Genomic DNA, 18,953 nt, shown 5'->3' with positions numbered 1-18,953 from the left:
TAGTGGAGTGACAGAGCAGAATCAGTAGATGGCAGTAAACATTATTCCAGACGCCTGTGAGACACTGACCGCACTGCTGAACCGGATGTTGATTAGCTGTAAAGTGAAACTCGCAGCTCCCGGCCCAGCTACAATGGAGAGTTGCTAATATTATTTCATATTAAGCCCAGGCCCTCTGTAAAATATCCCGTAACAGTATTTGTGTTTTGTTTTTGTGTTTTCCTTACATTAACCAGCAAAGCGACTGCTCAGTTAGCCAGCTGCTAATCGGAAACATGTCTCAAGAGGGATACCAGTCCACAGCAATAAGAACCACAGTCAACACCAGGTTAGATTTTTTAATTAATTTAACATAAAGTGACCAGGCTTTCCACTGAAACTGACTGACCAGGGTGTCTGCAGGGCGTCTGCAAAGCTCTTAAAATGTCCTTTTAGCATGTCCTCCTAAAAGCAATGGACAGAAACGTGACAGATGCTGTTTATTGTCATTGTCTCAATCACACTTCCAGAGGTTTTCAACTTTAATTTGATTGGTGCAACTTTATGCCATTAAAAAATGACCTCATAGTCTGACGGGTCTGGTGATTTGTCATGTCTTTATTTTCGTGCTCAACCGGTCTAACATCCACTTCAGCTCTTTTTAAGAAAATAACTAAATTGCATGAAATATAACCTTAAGTAAGCAGCAGATAGCGTGCTAATGTGATGTTAGCATGCTATCTAATTATCAGTGGTTCACTTAGCTAACGATAGCTACGAGCAGCCAGCCATGCTAGGTTAATTTAAATGGCCCCTTAAAGCCAGGCTGTATGTTACTGTGTTTTTTGAAATGCAGAAATGACCTCATGAGCCGTGTTACACTGTATGAATGTTAACGTTACTTTGTTACTTTGATTGACAGGCCAATATTAGGTGCATTGTACAGTGTTGGTCATACAGGAGCATTGGTCATTATGGACAACAGCTGACATGAGGTAGCTGCACTTATCACTGGGAGGATGGCGACTGAGGAATAATGTTTTGTCTGAAGGTTATTGAAAATAAATGAATAAATACCTAAATAACATCTTTCCCAGTGTCACAACCAGGCCACGAGTCTCACTACTAGAGATTACTGGGGAGTAAAATTGTGCAAATATCAGTTTGTCAGCATAGGAGATATTAAAAAACAAACAAAAAAAAAAAAAAAACATCCAATAAGGTAATAGTTTTGCCATTATTGGGTTCCTAAATAAAACAGTCAACAAAAAAATCTCATATGTGTGTCACTTTGGATAAAAGCGTTTGCCAAATGTGAATTGTAGTTGGAAACCAAAAATGTTACGTCATGTTAGAATATCTTTATTATCCTGAAAACTATTTTGCTTTGGGTATTTATAGTCTTTTTTGGAGAGATACACTCATATCAAGTGTCTGCTGCATCATTTATTCCCCATTGTAAACAGCAATCATTATTTTGGGGCTTTGGAAGTTTGTGGGTTTTTTTTTTTTTTTGCTTGAACACATACAACAGCTATTTTATGTCAGCTGCTCAGTTATTATATTCCTAGTTAACTTTGTTGTTGTTCATAGCTTGGATACACATCAGCAGCAGAAGCCCAGCCATGGTAAAACACCTATACAAATCCTGCATGAATATGGCACCAAAACTGGCAACCTCCCCGTGTATGTGCTGGAGAAGGCTGAAGGCGAGGCTCACCAGCCCAGTTTCGTCTTCAGTGTGAAAATCGGAGATGTTAGCTGCTCAGGTATGTTGCAGTCCTGCTCCTGCTGTGTTGATAGCAGCCGTCACAGAGTGCAACCTTTGATTTACTGTGGTGATTGTAGGTTGCTTTAGGACTGGTTTTCAAGCCTCTGTGGTGTGATTTTGCCACCATTTTTGGTCATTTTTTTCTCTGTTGCAGCATTGTTTCAAGTAGATCCACTATCTGCCCAATTTTAACTGAGGGATTTCCTGCTTGGTGTTGAACATTTACACACTGAAATATCCCATTTTGGTGTGTTTGGACATCCATTATTCTTTAGCCAGTTGTAACTGATTAGATGAAGTAAGCCTTACACCAATACAGGCTGAAAGAAGAGGATAAGATCACATGAAAACTTCATGTATTTGATGATTTCTCAAGCTTTTCCTATTGGAAACATTTGTGTTTGTTTATTTTGAATACATTACCAAAAAGTTGCACAAATAACTTAAGGCTGACCCATGTTTGAAAGAGCTGGCAAGGCTCGACATCAACAGTCAACTTGTCGTAGTTAATGTGCTCTAAAAAAAGATTTTTCTCAGTTTTTTTTTTGTAAACAGTGTCATAAGTCCTTTCCAGGAGCCTTTCAGGATTGCTGTCCACTAGTTTGTTTAGGAAACTCACTGATGCTGAACTGACCTAGGTATTTTTTGAGTGCCTCCAGAATAATAAGGGATTAATAGAGAACCAGACCAAATGACTTGACATTTCCATGCTTTTCATCCGGATATAAACTATGTTCTGTATAATAATATGTACCATTTGCTGTATTTTTCTTTGTCTCAGGTCAAGGACCCAGTAAGAAAGCTGCCAAACACCAGGCTGCAGAGGCTGCCCTGAGCGCTCTGCAGATAGATGTTGGAGCAGCGTAAGTCAGCTCAGCATTACACACATCAGATCGTCGTGGCAGCATCACTGACAGCCTGTAGCGAGCTCATTTAGTGAAATGATGTACCAAAGAAAGTGCCTGTGCACATTTTTACATCTGTAGTCACCAATTTGATTGAATTCCAACAGGAATCTCCAAGTGAAGTCTGAGAGTAACGGCGTTGCAGCAGAACCAAATGACCATCCCAACTCAGTGGGGATACTGCAGGTGTCTGTTGATGTCTACCTTTCTTGTGTATATGTGTGTGTACATGACTGTTTATGTGCATGTATAGATATTTAATTCTTTGACCCTTTTATTCTCCCAAACTGAGCACTACAAGACCAAAAGCATAACTAGGTTGTGTTTAAATTTTACTTCTGGAGTTGGAAAAAATGTATCTGCCTGGTTGCTTTAATTCAGCATGATGACAGGAAGCATACAATCCCAAAGAGTAGGTCCTATATTGAAAAATAGTGAATGCCTTTATTGAAAAATAATACTGATTTGGTTCTTTACTATCCTCCCTGTGGTATTTTTTTAGCCTCTTAATTTGACTATTCATTTTAGGAGTTAGCGTTGCAGAGAGGATGGCGTCTCCCTGAATACACAGTTCTAATGGAAGCCGGCCCACCGCACAAGAGAGAGTTCACTGTTACATGTCGACTGGAGTCCCTGTCAGAAACAGGTCTGTTTGGGTGTATTTGGGATAGTTGCATTGAGGGATTTATTTACCTGTGATTTCAGATCGTTCAACCTGTCCATCTTGTTTGTTTAATGTTTTTTGACAGCTGCGGGGAACTCTAAAAAAGCTGCTAAAAAGGCGGCAGCAGAGAAGATGGTGGCAAAGCTTCAGAGTCTGTCGGGCTGTTCTGAAATCACATGGGTATGTCAGTTACTTGCTTTGGTAGTACAATCACTGCAGACAGCCGCGATATTTTTTTACTGAGCTAAAAATCTATAATTTATGCTTGTTTTAGTGTTTTAAAGTAGTTGTTCACCCAAAATACATAGATACTGTTGATCACCTCTTGTATTCTATCCATCCAGATGGTTTCTGTATGATTTGAGGAGGTTTCTGTTCTGCTGCGATTTCCCCTGTCTCCTTCCACCTCGATGCAAAGCAGTTTGCCGATGTTCTTCAGCAGGAAACAGCTCCAAATGGAACTCTTAGCCCCCGGGGGCTGTGGATTATGTCTGGTATCCATATCATTTTTTTGGAGAGAGGATTGTATCGAGGTGAAGGGAGACAGGGGAGATCACGGCAGACTGGAAACCACATCAAATCACACAGATTGCACTAGAGGGTAAGGGGGAAAATACCTTTTTTTTTATGGATTTTGCATGACATTTTCCTTTAATTTGACTTTTTCAGACCCCTAAACCCAGCGTCCGATTTGAGAACTTAAGGAACTCATCAGCTGAGAAGATATCTTTACTAAGAAGAAACCCACTGAGCATCCCCAACACAGATTACATTCAGATGATGTTGGAGCTGTCTAAGGAGCAGGGCTTTGAAGTCACATACTTTGACATTGGTAAGATTAAACACACCACATGTGTTTCTCTGTTATGAAGAACAGATGATCACCGTGCATTTGATGTTTTTCTGGGCATGAGTGGAACAATCGCTGATGTCCCTGCTGTATTTTTAAAGTGTGTGTATCTACTTGACAGATGAGCTGACGGTGAACGGCCAGTACCAGTGCCTGGCAGAGTTGTCCACTTCCCCTGTCACCGTGTGCCATGGCACGGGCATTTCCTGTGGCAATGCGCACAACGATGCAGCACACAGTGCCCTTCAGTATATTAAGATTATGGCCTCTATCAAATAAAGCATTGTGATGCACTCCAGCTGTTTCACTCACATTGAAAAAAGGAGAGATGTCAACCCATGATGAGGGGGTGGATTGTATTTTTTTTTTAATTAATTTATATTTTTTTCCACTGGTCTTTCTCTCCATGGACGATTTGAGGTCAAGATGGGTTTTTTTATTATTATTATTATGTATATCATTAAGAAGATCATGATCCTCCTTCAGGAAAGTATTTCTGAAGAGAAAAACTTGAATTGTGGACATTCTCGATATAAAGACTAACATTACAAATTCAATTTTGTCAGTTTCACTATTTCTCAGTGAGTCCTCATGAAATTATTAGGGTGCCATAATGTTTTTATTTTTAAATCTCCAAAATGTGGAAGCAGATATACAGGTGTACTGTAAATGAAGTAGAAACAAGCACTGTGCAGTTCAGAGCACTTCCTCATTACCTTTTTAGATGCCTATTTCAACCTTTGTCAGTGCTTGATATATATTTTTTTGTCTCTATATTTTTACACCACCATAATCATGGATGCAGCAGTAATTTATAGCTCAGTATGTTGCCTTACTGGAACTATTTGGGCTTCTGAGTACCTCAGTATATTGGTCAAGATGCTGACATTTTCATCTTTCAGTCTACTTTGTACTTTTTAGTTCACATTGAATTACTTCCCAGAAATGTATTGAGCCATGTGTTACCAGACATCAGAGCTTTATGCCATGCAGTGTTTTATCATCATATCATGTTAAATGTGACTGACAAGGAGCAGCAGAAGTTATTATTTTGTTGCTCTCTTAGATACCTTTTTTTTTTTTTTATTTAAAGAATGATCCACGTTAATCTGCAGCTGGCTGGAAGGGCGTTTGTCAGAGAGAGCACCGTCCCATCTGTCAGTGTGTGATCTATGAATTAATTTTGCTCTTCTAAGCACTGCATCCCTCATAGTACATAAGAGTGAAGTGTGTGATATATTTAATAAATTTACTGAATGGTGTTCTTTTCTGTGTTCATTTAATTCTGGTGGAGAATAGAAGCAGCAAGAACTTATGTTTATCCATCTTGTATGTAGGGATCCAGATAGTAAACCCAAAGTGTCAGTCTTTGTGATGCACTACCAGCGTGAGTGTGAAGTCTCCTTAGCACTAAGAGCTGGTAAGGAGGGGGAAAGCTCTCGTCCAGACATCACTGTTGTCTCTCTTGACGGTATTTGGGCACAACATCCATGATGTGTTTAAGACAGATTTTTAGGAGGGTGCTCCCAATAAGTGGCATCTGTCTTCAGTGTTGGATTGTTAAGTCTTGAGTTGTGCCACAGAGCTGAAGACTGTAGAGCCAAGACATGACTGTGCAGTTGGATGTGAAAATTCCTACTTTTTAAGGAACAGTTGAAAAAAAGAAAAAAAAATATATCTGGCAAACTATATCTGCCACCAAAATTAGTACAAATTAGAGGCAGATAGAAAGAGCTTGCTGTTGTTGTCATGTTGTTTGGCAGGAAACAGACGCAGGAAACCCTTCATTTCCATGGGGCTGTGGATCTTTTTTTTTTTTTTTTTTTTTTGGAAATAGCTGTCACTTTTGAGTTTTTCAGATGTTCATTTTTTGAGTCTTAACTCTGCAAATGGAATAACCATCTTGCTCCACTGTATTGTGGTGCCAAGAGACAAGGTAGGTCATAGCTGACTGGAAACCCTGCCAACTCACAGAAACTGTCTGGATAGATAGGTAGTGGAAAAAAGTCATTTTTGTATTTTGAGTGAACTGTTACTTAAGGTACACAAAGTCAATCTATGATACAGTCATTCATTCATCTTCTAAACCGCCTATCCTCACCAGGGTGGCAGGGGGGTGCTGGAGCCTATCCCAGCGCTCATAGGGCGAAGGCAGTGAAACACCCTGGACAGGTCGCCAGTCCATCGCAGATCTATGATACATTGCCATTTTATTTTACTCATTAATGAAATTAATGATTTATAGTTTTAGTGGGGAATGTGTTTTTTTATGTATATATAAAATGTTATTGTGATGGATTCTTGCTTTTGAGCACATTTGACATAAGCTACAGATGGAATGACAAGACATCACCAATAGGTAGCTGAGACTTTATGACAATAACATAAGGCAAAATCAATCTCATCTGAGTTTTACAGTTTTATTAGAACAAGCACTATGTAGCAGCAGTGTACAGTGTTCATGGAAAGATATGTACTTATTAAAATTGCACTTTAGAAGGTACCCATTAGCAAAGGGATTTAAAGAACTGAGCTGACACAGTGGTGGAGTGGTACATGTCAGTCTGGAAACACAAAACATGAAAAGTCCAATTGAGAAAACAAAACCTTCTGTAAGGCATTTGCAACATTCATTGGCAGGCTATGCCATTTAAACATGCAGATATAACAACTGATGAAATTTCTCTGCGGAGGTTATGACGGTCTGTCCTACTGTGATGAAACAAGAAAGCGTTAGGAAGTTGTGTTTTTTTTTTTTCCTCTACAGAGTCTTGAGTCTACAACACTACACACTATGCAATGCAATATCCTATCATCCAGACAGAACCACTGTAAATCAGTCATGATACAAAAATCACATTGTCTGTCTGCCCACTACGGTAGGGAGAAAAAGGAACCTGCTATTGCAATAGTGACCCATCATGTAAATGTACTGTATTTACAGTGATCACCAAAAAGGACATTGGTTTGGTTACATGTCAGGACAGCAGAGCAACACAAAACATCTATGGTTCCCCAAGCATTATACACTTAAGCCTTCCCTTTCTCCAACATCAAAACAGATCCCTTAAAAAACATGATACAGTATATTTTGTCCACAGCTAGTTCCTCGTGTGCTGTCCATCAGTATGTAACCTGTAGGCAGGTGGGATCTATGGAGAATGTGCTGGGTTTGATTGTTAATGGCATACCTTCTTCTTGGCATGGGCTTTCTTGTCAGTAGTGTGTTTTGTGAGGCATTAATAAATGCATTAAGGCACAGCAAGTGGATTTGATGCTGACAAGTTGTAGCATTGAGTATGTGAACAGAAATCAAGGTATGCTGTACACAAAAGTACATCAAATCAAAGTACATGGATGCAAAAGCATTACTATCTTTTGTTTTCTTCTTTTTTTGGTTTGTAATCTACAGTACTACGTGAACAGTGCACACAAGATGAATTTTGCTTCACATAGTTTTCATTCTACATTTTTTCGTTGTCCGCTCAGGAAACTGACACACCCCACAGTCCTGAACAAAAGAAATCATAAGTTAAGTTTGCTCTTCCAGATGTACAGTGTACATGAGCATTTCATTTGCTTGTTTTGGGGCTGATTTCAATCTCTTTGTTAGTTAAAACGCTAAAGCTCATCCGCTTTGAAAATGAGTATGTAAACTTAAAAAAAAAAAAAAAAAAAGTCATTGGTGCTTCGGGGAGGCCCACATCATAGCAGTAAATTCTCTGGGAAATTGGACATGTTCACTGTATCAGTTTGTAAAAATCTTATCTATCCAAAATGTCTTTGGCTTTAACATCTAAAACATTTAGGGAAAAAAGGAGAGAGAGCACATTCTTATGTAGCTCATCAGAAGTTGCTGATGGAATAACTTTCTTGATCTTTGCTAACACTGTACCCCTTCCCAAAGGCAGGATGCTGTATTTCCTTGGAAGCAGCTGTAGGTGGCTCTAGTGTTTCATAATTGGCTAGTTATTGTATAAGAGTGTTAGTTGGCTGTACAGAGTCATGTAGGTAGGTGTAGACGACTTTTTGGCCTTTAAGTATACTGGAAACATACAGCTGGTTCAGAGTGTCACATGTTAAGAGAGACAGAGCACACTGTTACACATTGAGACCAAGACAGTTTACGGTTCACATAAGAATAGACTGACGGTGTGCTCACTGTACAAGGTGTGAATTACAGCGCTGCAGTAGAGTGATGCAGAGGCATTGATCTGTGCATGCTTTCAGATAGGTTTTGTGTGATTGTTCAAAATTAGACCCTGGGGCGCAGGGCCTGACCGTAGAGACGGTCTGGACGGTATGGATCTGTATCATGGAGCAGATGCTGTGTGAACATATTTACACTGTGGAAAACAATTCCGCCATGAGGAGAAATTGGATTCCATGAGGAGTCTTTGAGAGATATTGAAACTGGAATTTCTGTAAAGGGTAGTTATGACTGTCTCCTGCATCAGGGATCAAAAATAGCGAAATATTCGCACCTCACCAAGCCTTGCTCTTATTGTATCCTACTTACAGCGATGACTTTATGTTAAGCTATGAGAGCTACTAATAAAAGATTCCCATCGGTGGAAACCACAGTTCATCTGATGCAGTTAAAATGTTTTTTTTTTTTTTTAAATAAACTGTTTCCCAAGAGAGAATACCGCTATGATACAGAATCAACAATATTAAAAGGCAAAAATAAATAAAATCTGCCAATTCACACAATAACCCTTGACAGTGAATTCTAGTCCAAGATATTTTACAAAAATACCTCTTTTTTTGTTTCTACAACAAATGATGATATTGTAAATACGTCTTATGCCAGTGAAAGCTGCTCTCTAAACATGCACGGTACATACAGTAGGTAATCAAAAGGTCTAATTCATAGACTAATCTGAACCAAACAGCTTTCAGAAATCAAATGGCTTTTACTAAAAAGCATTAAAATATGTGAAGTGGATGGGTGACTTTTTAAGGCAAGGACATACTCAGAAGTCAAAACGGCTTAGGATAAGTCTACGTAAGATTGGTACGATGGTTGCCCTGACAGCCCAGCTTCTGCAAGCACAATGAAGGTGATCCTAGAGGACGCTTCAATGGGTGGATGACCACAGAACCGCAGCGGGTCGCTGAGCATCAGGTCGTCTCTCAGTTCTGCAGTCACTTATATCCATGCACACTGAAGTTTTGTCATGAACACATTTATCTTAACACCTTATTGTGCATAGGTAACAGCCTTCTTGTCTGCGATGACAATATGATGTACATAGCAATCCATGTGCTACCACAGGGTTAATGTAGATTCCATATTGATGAAGCCAGGGTTTTTGCGAAGCTCCCAGTAAGTGTTGTTGGAGACCCACCTCTCCCTCTGATTGGCATCAACCACTTTCCTTGGAGAGGAGAAACAGAAAATTAAGTATTTTAACCAATAAAACTGTAATCAATGGGGAAATATTTCTTTGTGTTGGGATGTGCTTGATCATGTATGGACTGGTAATCACATCTGGTCTTGGTGCTTACTTGAAGAAGCGGGGCTGGTGTTTGACGTTGTTGTCCTCGTTCCACTTCCTCCTGGTCCTCTGCAGGTCTTCAATGCGCTGCTTCTCAGAGGATGCCATCTCCAGATTCCCCTCCTCCAGGTATCTGTAAAATCGAGACAAACTTTGTCAGCAAACATGGATCAGAGGGTCATACATAATGGTCATACAAAGAACAGCAGCATCAGCAACTGATTTACAAATCTCTTATATTAATTCATTTCATAAGGGCTCCCACTTTATGACATATGTAATATTTCCTGATTTTTCCATGATCTTCCATGACTGAACTGTTTCTGATATAAATATATAAATGTAACCGAGGTTTTTTCCTTCACTAAAATTTTAACCACCCTTAAGATTCAGACATCAGATTAAGGAATTAAGGGCTTTTAAAGCACATATCAGTGCTTGATATTGATTCTAGTAGTTTTCATGAAAGCTGATATTCTTATTTTTATTATGCAATAAATAAATAGAGAATAACCTCTTTCATATTGGAGAGGGAAGACATAGATACACCAATACCTGTTATTTAAAAAAAGGAGATATTGGTCTGATATATCAGTAAACTGTGAAAGTAATTAAAAAAAACAGTATGTTGGGTGAATAAATGAGCAAGTTTTTTTTTTTTTTTTTTAAGATTTTTTTTTTTTTTTTTTTTTTTAATTTAGACTGACAGTATTACATGGTGTTTCATGACCTGTCCCAAGAGTTCATTAAATTTCCTGACTTCCCTTGTCTGGAACAGACTTTTCAAAGTTCCATGAAATTCCACGACCCGTGGGAGCCCGGCACAAAACTGAATTTTTCAATCGTCCATCATCAGACAAAAACAATACCAACAGCAGATTAACCCGTTTGACATATAATGCAGTCAAGATTGTGGGAGGTCACTACCACTGCCTCTCAGTTGGTGGCAGCAGCATACTGTGTTACCCAGCACCATGATAGCATTATGGACAGTCCACAGTGTTCCTCTGGCTGTACAGAGGGGAGAACTGTATATACCATGCTGTACCTTTGATCAGGTCGGAACCGGGCATCTGTGGGCGGCAGCGCATCTTTGAGCTCAGGGCAAAGCTCATTGAGTTCAATAGCGAACCTGGTGAAGCCATAGTACAGCTCATAGTCTGTGGGCATGGAGCCTGACGAGGAAACAACACAGGAAGAGCATGAGCATGGTGATAGATTTGTTATGTATGACGTTATTCAATATGCATTATGCAATAGCCTGAAAATGCCCAGTGTATGTTAAGCGGCCGGAAACATTTATGAGCGAGTCCTCTGAAGCTCATCTCTGATTTAACCCAGTATTTATGGTATTTGTGTTTTGAGTGTGACTGTGGATGAGGAGCAAACGCCCACCTGGCCTCCAGATACATTTGGCAGAAGGTGGGACACCACAGTAAAGACCCTCATGCCACTTGCCAAAGAGCCTGTGGATTACTTTCCCCTCTTGATCCATCACAAATCCTTGAACCTCATTCACATTAGAACTCCAGTAGTTTCCCTAAAAGACAAATGCTGTACTGTTAACTTCTGTGCAGTATCATCAGTGAATTCTCTTTGATAAATTGACAGATTAAGAGATCACATTAGAGAGGCAATCATATTAAAGAGGCAAATTCCATGGTATAATATAAATTATGGTAGGCACACATGGCGATGCATCAAAATCCCATCTAAACACATGGTAATGTCTTCTCACTCATTAGCGCTAGTTACTGATTAGTTGTCGCACCTTGATGAAAGTGAGTTTGCAAAGGCAAGCGCTGCTCTTGGTGTTTCTGATGGTGATCTCCCCGTAGTGTTCGATCCACCGTCTACCACTGAGGATGTTGTGTACGCAGGTGGTGACTTTGTTCCATTCATAATGATCGCCAAACCTAAAAGATACAACAGCAGCGTATCAGGTGGATGTCCTGCTGGGACGGCATAAGCACAGCTCATAAGGAGCATGAACGTTCTTTCCTGTGCATGACAGAGGTCTCATAAACAAAGCAGCAGGTGATGAAAGTGCAACAGTAATCTTGTTTTGTCAACTGCGACGCCTTCCTCTATTTAATCTAGTTGCTTATTCAGCAGCCCCAGAGTTTCAATACATCCTGCCTGAATCATGTTGAGCGGTAAAAATAGAGCAGCCGCACATTCTTCCTCATCTTTGTCAAGGGCGTTTTTCACGGGCTGCAACTCCTTATAGGTTCATGTGACCCAGCAGAGAGCACATTAGCAGCACATAGAAGGGTTAGACATTTGCATTTATAATGACAAAGTGTGTCTTTCTCAAGGACATTATGACAAGATATATGGCTATTGTGGGCCAGGGAGGGGGAAGGGACAGGCTTCAGGATTTTGGAGCTAGCGCATCCAACTAGGAGAGAAACATTACAACTAGCCTGGACAAATGGCCACAAGCCCCTTAGATATAATATAACACATCAATTTAACAAGGCAGATCATGACAAAAACCTGTTACCACCTAGTAACAGCAGGTTGACACAGAGATTGTGCTCTTTTGTGGATGTCATATATTATCATCACTACTTCCGTATAACTTATGTAAGCATAACGTACACAGCATTTTACTCAAATGCTATGCCAGCCCCTTGCTCTCCATTCTTTTCTAAGAGTGTAATAATTCGACCACCCCTTTCTCATTTTTCCACCTATAGCCCTCTTGTCATAATCTTCTTCCAGAGTTGCCTGGCTCTCTATAGCAGCTACAGAAGGAACATCAGGATAAGCACTGCAGTGGGTCCTCAGTGTGGATTGGATGGCTGCTCTTTGGGAGTGGGTGTCCATTCAGGAGCAAACAAAAAAAAAAGGAGGTGAAATCCCCTCACCCCCCAAGGAATATATCCCAAAGCACGCTGTCTCGTTAGAAAAGATAAAAACCCATTTATTAAAACATGGCTCGCAATATTAAAATCATATTGTAGAAGCAACATGTTGCAGCCACCTGGCCTGCATCAGGGAATCAGTCCGCCTCTCTGACGCTGAAGCTTTGAGCTTTGGCGCCATGGCAACAGTGCTGAGATCTGATAGGAAGGCAGAGGCAGTGATTAACCTCTCAATTTTAAGGTGGAACTGAAGAAACTGAATACAAACAACTAACTGACAAGCCCTAAAATTCCTCTGTTGCCTTAACTAAATGCTGAACTTGATGCCCTGATTGTGATCAAACTCAAGGTTTTATGGTTATGTGACAATTTTCCTAATCACGACATCAATGCCACTCAGTTACACTGGTATGAAAAGGATAAAGACACACATTTTGGTTCAAAGTGGTTCTCTGTGGTCTCTAAGCTTTTCTGGAGCTTTCCAGTATCTTGGGACCACGAGGTAACAGCAGGGTGATGCAGAGATGTCAACAATGTAACATGTAGGTCATCAGCAGAAAACAAAATACAGCTGTAGATTACCTGGGAAGCATAACATTGACTGTTCCAACCGGTAGGATTTCCATTGATTTTCCCCAGAATTTGTTTTTCCATCTCACATCTGAAAAACACAGCAGCAAAACAAATGTCAGTGATAAAAAACAATGACTTGAACCTTTTTTGCATTTATCCTCAACAATGAATTAAAGATAAAAATAAATTTTCCTTCTATGAAATTTCAGCTGAATATTTCATAGGCTAATTGAGATGTGCTGGATCAACTGCCAGCCCGGTGTTCCCATGTCAAACCCCCCCTGACTAATTAGGCGGGTAACCTACCTTGCCAGAAGGTGAAGTTCTTCGACTCACAGTGGCAAGCTGAGATGGGAGGGTGATGGCTCACCTTAGAGAGAAGATCAAATAACCGCAGTCTGACATCTGCTGTTACTGAGACAGCTCATCACAGATCCCTGTACTGTCTGCACACTGTTCTTTCATAATACACACTACACTGCAGTTAATCTCTCCTGCAGTCATGCACATGTTAATGCACAGGCAGAAAAACTGAGCAACATTTTAACAGATATGAATTAAGTACCGTTATGAAGATGCACCAGCGTATACTGTTACCAATATCCTACTATATCTCTTGAATTACCTTTATTTTTTTTGTTTGTGTTCTTAAAAACAGTGCAAATTTGCTTTGTACACTATGTGAACATCTTTTCACTCTACACTTCAACATGCAAATTACACAGTTTTGTCTATTTTTAAGCACACAATAATGAAATATAAATGCTTGAGCTTACTGATCAGTATGCTAGTCACTGAAATACAAATTAGTAGGTTTAAAGCGAGAAAAATTTCTGAGCCTGAAAAGCCGTCCAAGGGGAAATGTGTACATTGTTTTCAATTAAGTATTTTATGAATCTACAATGGTTGTATGCCTGAAATCAGGCATGGTGCCAGGGCATTTTAAACCCTGCAATTATGTAGCTACACCTTCCAAATTAAGACAAATAATGTAATGCTTAAATCTGGCAATATCGCCCAGTCACACAACCAAGCTGTAGTGGAGATTAATAGGTTAAAGTGAGTAAAACAATACCATGGTGTTAAACTGTCAAAAATGGTAAGACTATTATCATATAACAGTCTGATTTTACCACCCAGCCCCCCGCTAAGCCGCAGAGAGGTCAAGACCAGTACAGAGAGATGAATCATGTGAATTCCATCACTTGCTATTATTTTTGACAGATCCCAAGAAAACAGCTTGCACTACACAGGCGCACTGCACATCTAACTTAACACTGCTGTTTAAAGGGCACTTCAACATGTCTGCATGGGAGGAAACATTGTGGGTACAAACTCACCTGTTCCGAGAAAAAGCAAAAGCCCTTGTCTTCCCGGATACATTCATAAGTCTCTCCAAGTAATGGGTTGAATGGCTTGCTTCCTGCTCTGTAGTAAGTAGATGAATAGCCTGAGACTGCAAAAGCAGCAACGATGACCTATGACAGAGTCAAAACAACACAATCAACAAACCCAAGATGGGATTAAAAGGCTTATAATAATAGGCTTTGTAATGAATAAGCCAAACATTAGTATGCGTTGGGTGCTATTCCGAGGGTGGGAGACAGATAAAGATAGGAGGATCCAAGGTCGACAGCTGCATCAGAGTGTGATACCACCTCGCAGCCATGCCTCTGTGTGAGAGACTGTTTACGCTGGCTTGTCAGTGGCAATGTCATCCCACAGATGCACAAAATACAGCGGGCATCGCAAACACAGCAATCCAGGGTGCATGTATGATGTGACTCTAAGATCCAACCTGAGTGTGCCTGGCTGTAGGGGTAGGACAAAATATCAGAATATAATACCTCCTCTTGTGATGTATTATTGATGCACTTGATGCCAAGTCTCAATATTTGTGTTTTCATCTTCATTTGAAGAGATGTACATTAGAATTGCTGAGTCATATTTGTTGCGGCCTTTAGGTATTTGTGTCTCTGTGCAGAATAAAACACTGAAAAACACGACTGATTCCTGCTTATTGGAATATTACTCTGTCTTTTCCAGTGTATTACAAGCTGTCTATCTCTTATTCAAATGAGCACTGCAAGTAACTCCTACATCAGGGGTAGGCAACCATGTGCCATAGTGAGCTGAGAGTCTGCAGGTTTTCGTTCCAACCAAGAACTGCACCAAGTGATATCATTGATTCGTCCCTCCTCTCTGCTTGAAAATGAGGTAATCAGTGAAATCGCCTGGTGGAGTTTTTGGTTGGAATGAAAAGCTGTAGACTCTCGGCTCACTTTGGCACAGGGTTGCCAACCCCTGTCCTACATATTTGATCTTGTGCAGATGTAAGTTTTACAGAGGAACATGGTCAGGTTATCTAGGTTAATCTACAGAGGGCATTTTCCCATTAGGTTAGTTTAAAGTCAACACTAGGTTTAGCTTTAGGTTTAGAGTCGCAAAAGCTCAGAAATATTGACTCTCAAGCAGAAAAGCTTGACTAATTTATTAAATTACATAAAATGCTTATGTGGAAAAGAAAACCTCAAAAATTCAAATTCAAGACTATTTAATAACCTTTAAGACCTGACATTTATAAAATTGAATGTGAGACATTTTAATACTTTCTAAGGAACCCCCCTGAATACACCGCAACTTATGTTAGCTTAGAAGCGATCAGGTGTGCAAGACCTCATTAACAAAAAAACACATCTGTGTGAGCTCAAAGAGTGTGTGACACCTTAGCAGTTAAGCTGAATAACCAGATTAACTAATTCTGAGTGACTTTTTACCATGCGTTCAAAGGGATCCTCAGTCTCCGCAGCCTTGTCCAGCAGCTCACTGTACTCCAGCTCTTCACACATGTGCTGCAGGGTGTTCAGGGGCTCGTTGAGCTCCACAGGCATGGACACCTTGGACAGGTCCTTGCCGATGTTGTTCCTCAGGATGTTCCACAGGTTGATGTTGCTGGTGTCAGGAGAGGGCGCCGCCAGGCAGGTGCGCCGCCCGTTACGGAAGGAACAGCCGGCAAAGTCTCCGTTGGCCACTGGGACAGGAAGAACAAAGTCAGACCACGACAGTAATTACCCATTTGTGAAGCAACACATCAGAAGCTGCCACTGGGTTTCCTGGAAGTCTATCACATTCAAGGTTGCTTCACATTTTCCACCTCCGTTCCCATATTTTTAATGACCTTCATTTTCTGACTGAATTTAAAGATCTTTTGTTGGCCTGGGCAACATGACTGTTAACTGAGTATGTAACTGAGAAGCAAGACAAGCTGGGAAGTCCAGACAATAAAACAGAGCAAAATTTAAAAAATAAGATGAGATGGAATTTTATATAGCACATTAAAGCTGGCGAGATTGTAATCTGTCAGCCTTTGACCGATTACGTATATTAAAAAAATGCTAATTACTGGCTAATGGAAACCCAGATGATGTATTCATTCACAGCTCAATTTGACACTTGTTTTTCGATGCTTTTAGATATTATTGCACTGCTAAGGCTTGATTTATGTCAACATTTTATAGAGTTCTAGCGAATTTACAAAATCTTCTGCATCAGACCATAACTGATTTGAATAAATTTGTTTTGTTATGTTTTTCTTGAGACATTATTTTTTAATCCATTCACTGAATGTATGTCAGTAGAGAGGGATAGTCAATTATTGTATAATAACATAACATGGTGGGCTCATTTTCATCCCGTCCAGTCCTCTTACCATATCTTGTATAGCTCAAAGTTATTCTTCACTACATTACATATTATATTATAATATGTAAAACTATAGTGGTCTACAACAAATAAAATTGTGCTCTCATATTTGTCTCATCACTTGACAATGCTTTTGAAGAATAAGGTAGAGTCTACACACTGTCAACATTGAGTGGATTGTAACACTGACCCTTTACAATTAAACTTTTTTTTTTTAATCTCATTTTAATTGTGCAGACTACACCTTTTTTCCTGACATTTTGTCTGTCCTGCACCTGTTCACCAAATTGCATGTGCATGATCTGTTTGTGAAGCGATATTTTTTCCTTACTTTTGTTATTATTATTATTATTTTTTTGCAATTGCTAAACATTTCACTCATCTGGAAATAATCAAATAATGCCCCCTTCCACATTCACCAGACCTGTGGAACCCCCCTTAGCATCTTAACTACAATTAGACAGCATAGAGTATATATGTGATATAGGAAAAGATGGAGGAGGCAGATATTGATACTGTCTCTCTCCTGCACCTTACACAGATAGCTTTCATAACACCTAAGAGCAGGTCTTGGCACAGAGCAGCCCTGCAAAGTCAACTGCCTCTGTCTCACTGATAAATGAAGTAGCCAGCACTGTGTGTGTGTGTGTGTGTGTGTGTGTGTGTGTCTGTGTGTCTGTGCCCATGTGTAGTAGAGGAAGCAGATTTGATCCACAGAGTGGGCTCCGTTCCTATATCAAATTTGTCCCCCTGTTCTAATAGAAGGACTTGGATGCTGAATGTGGGATGGGGGGCTGCAGGAGGGGACCTACTTTGTCTGGAGACGTTATCGGTCACACTGGCGTTGTCCTCTGAAATGTTATCACTCACATCACTGACATATGACTCATCGTCTGAGGCCTGTGAGGAGAACAGGGACAGAGCGGAGTGAGTCAGTGCAAGAGAGTACTACATGCACTGATAAAACAACAGTCAATAGCAGACCATTGCAGCCACTCCCGCATGCACTCTCACATGCACATGGACACATACATACACACACACACACACAAACACACACACACTGCAGTTTGCCAGTGGCCAGCAAACTGCAGCGGTTGCTGGCTATCTGTCCCACTGCAGTAATCATAAGATGAGACACTGCAGCATTCTCATGCACATTATTTAGCAAACACAATGAGGCCATCGACGCTGCCAAGCAGGAGCATATTGTAGCTGCTTGCTGTAATAGCTTTCCATTACAGCCGCCTGCTGTTTGCTGGTAAGGGTTTGGCCAACCGTGCTACACTGGTCTGAATGGGCCTGGCGTCCAGGCTGAAGGACGGGGGACTGATGGATTTCCCTGGTGAGTAATCCTTCAACATGGCTCTGTGCATGGCAGGGAGCAACAATGCTTAATGGCTCTTCAGAGACCATATTTATTTGTAGCTGGGTATTCAACGGTGTGAAAAGTGGAATATCTGTGGCTGTGGGAGAGACAGAAATCATTGTTTTGAGTTATGGACCAAACTACATTCATAAAGAACAGGCTTATCATTGAAAACCTGAAGCTCTGAGTCAGGGGCAGTCAGAAAAGAAATGCGATGCTTTTAGGGCAACGCTGAAACCAACTGTGGGATTAGGCCTAGGGGTAGATTAACCAGAGGCCCTCCAGTGTGCCTGGCTTTTGTTTGAGTTTCCGTTGTGTTCTATCTCTGCCTCTCATGCTGCTCTCATTAATCGCTGACTAACTCCAGCACCACACACGGCCCTAAACGATGCTTTATCTTACTTCCCAGCAGCATGGCAAGTTTAACCCCCACACACAGATCCACTTCCTCTGTCATTTGCTCCCCATGGTCCTATTGCTGTCCCCTCTGCCCCTGGACAGCCAGTATCCCTAGTCCTACCTCATTCTCGGACGAGCTGGCAGACAGAAGCACTTCCTGGGCATCAAAGAACTCAGAGACGGACTCCGACATGGAGAGTCGGCTCTCATTAGAGGCCTGTTGGGTAAGAGGTATCCCCATCTGTTCCCCAGCCTGCAGGCACATACATGCAAACACATCAGACTTTCACTCTGAGCTCCTATGATGGAAGGTTTAAAAACCAAAATGGGCTTGAATCTACGCAAGCACATAACAACACATGGGGAGCTC

The 18,953-nt window shown here is 40.6% G+C and overlaps 2 protein-coding genes across 3 annotated transcripts in view; one reads left to right on the top strand and one right to left on the bottom strand.

Annotated features, from left to right (window-relative positions):
• The first annotated feature begins 88 nt into the window (after nt 1-88).
• On the top strand, nt 89-5,430 carry prkra (protein kinase, interferon-inducible double stranded RNA dependent activator). The gene is made up of 8 exons (XM_030081617.1): nt 89-328; nt 1,573-1,748; nt 2,532-2,613; nt 2,763-2,841; nt 3,184-3,301; nt 3,405-3,499; nt 3,989-4,151; nt 4,291-5,430. The coding sequence occupies exons 1-8, from the start codon at nt 276-278 to the stop codon at nt 4,446-4,448; spliced, it is 924 nt and encodes a 307-aa protein (XP_029937477.1). The 5' UTR covers nt 89-275; the 3' UTR covers nt 4,449-5,430.
• Nucleotides 5,431-6,575: 1,145 nt separating this feature from the next.
• osbpl6 (oxysterol binding protein-like 6) overlaps nt 6,576-18,953 on the bottom strand; it is a 45,670-nt gene continuing 33,292 nt past the window's right edge. For both annotated transcript variants that reach the window (XM_030080148.1, XM_030080149.1), the window contains 11 exons: nt 18,705-18,836; nt 17,628-17,715; nt 15,891-16,144; nt 14,454-14,591; nt 13,420-13,483; nt 13,123-13,201; nt 11,442-11,586; nt 11,066-11,210; nt 10,719-10,845; nt 9,681-9,803; nt 6,576-9,550 (listed from right to left, as the gene is read on the bottom strand). In XM_030080148.1, the coding sequence (XP_029936008.1) occupies nt 9,439-9,550; nt 9,681-9,803; nt 10,719-10,845; nt 11,066-11,210; nt 11,442-11,586; nt 13,123-13,201; nt 13,420-13,483; nt 14,454-14,591; nt 15,891-16,144; nt 17,628-17,715; nt 18,705-18,836 (1,407 nt within the window). In that variant the 3' untranslated portion in view covers nt 6,576-9,438. The remainder of the gene's footprint in view (nt 9,551-9,680; nt 9,804-10,718; nt 10,846-11,065; nt 11,211-11,441; nt 11,587-13,122; nt 13,202-13,419; nt 13,484-14,453; nt 14,592-15,890; nt 16,145-17,627; nt 17,716-18,704; nt 18,837-18,953) is intronic.

The sequence above is a fragment of the Myripristis murdjan genome, chromosome 21 (genome assembly GCF_902150065.1).
Source record: "Myripristis murdjan chromosome 21, fMyrMur1.1, whole genome shotgun sequence".
Classification (NCBI taxonomy): domain Eukaryota; kingdom Metazoa; phylum Chordata; class Actinopteri; order Holocentriformes; family Holocentridae; genus Myripristis; species Myripristis murdjan.
Note: the sequence above shows the minus strand (reverse complement) of the source record. Positions and strands in the feature narration are given on the sequence as shown.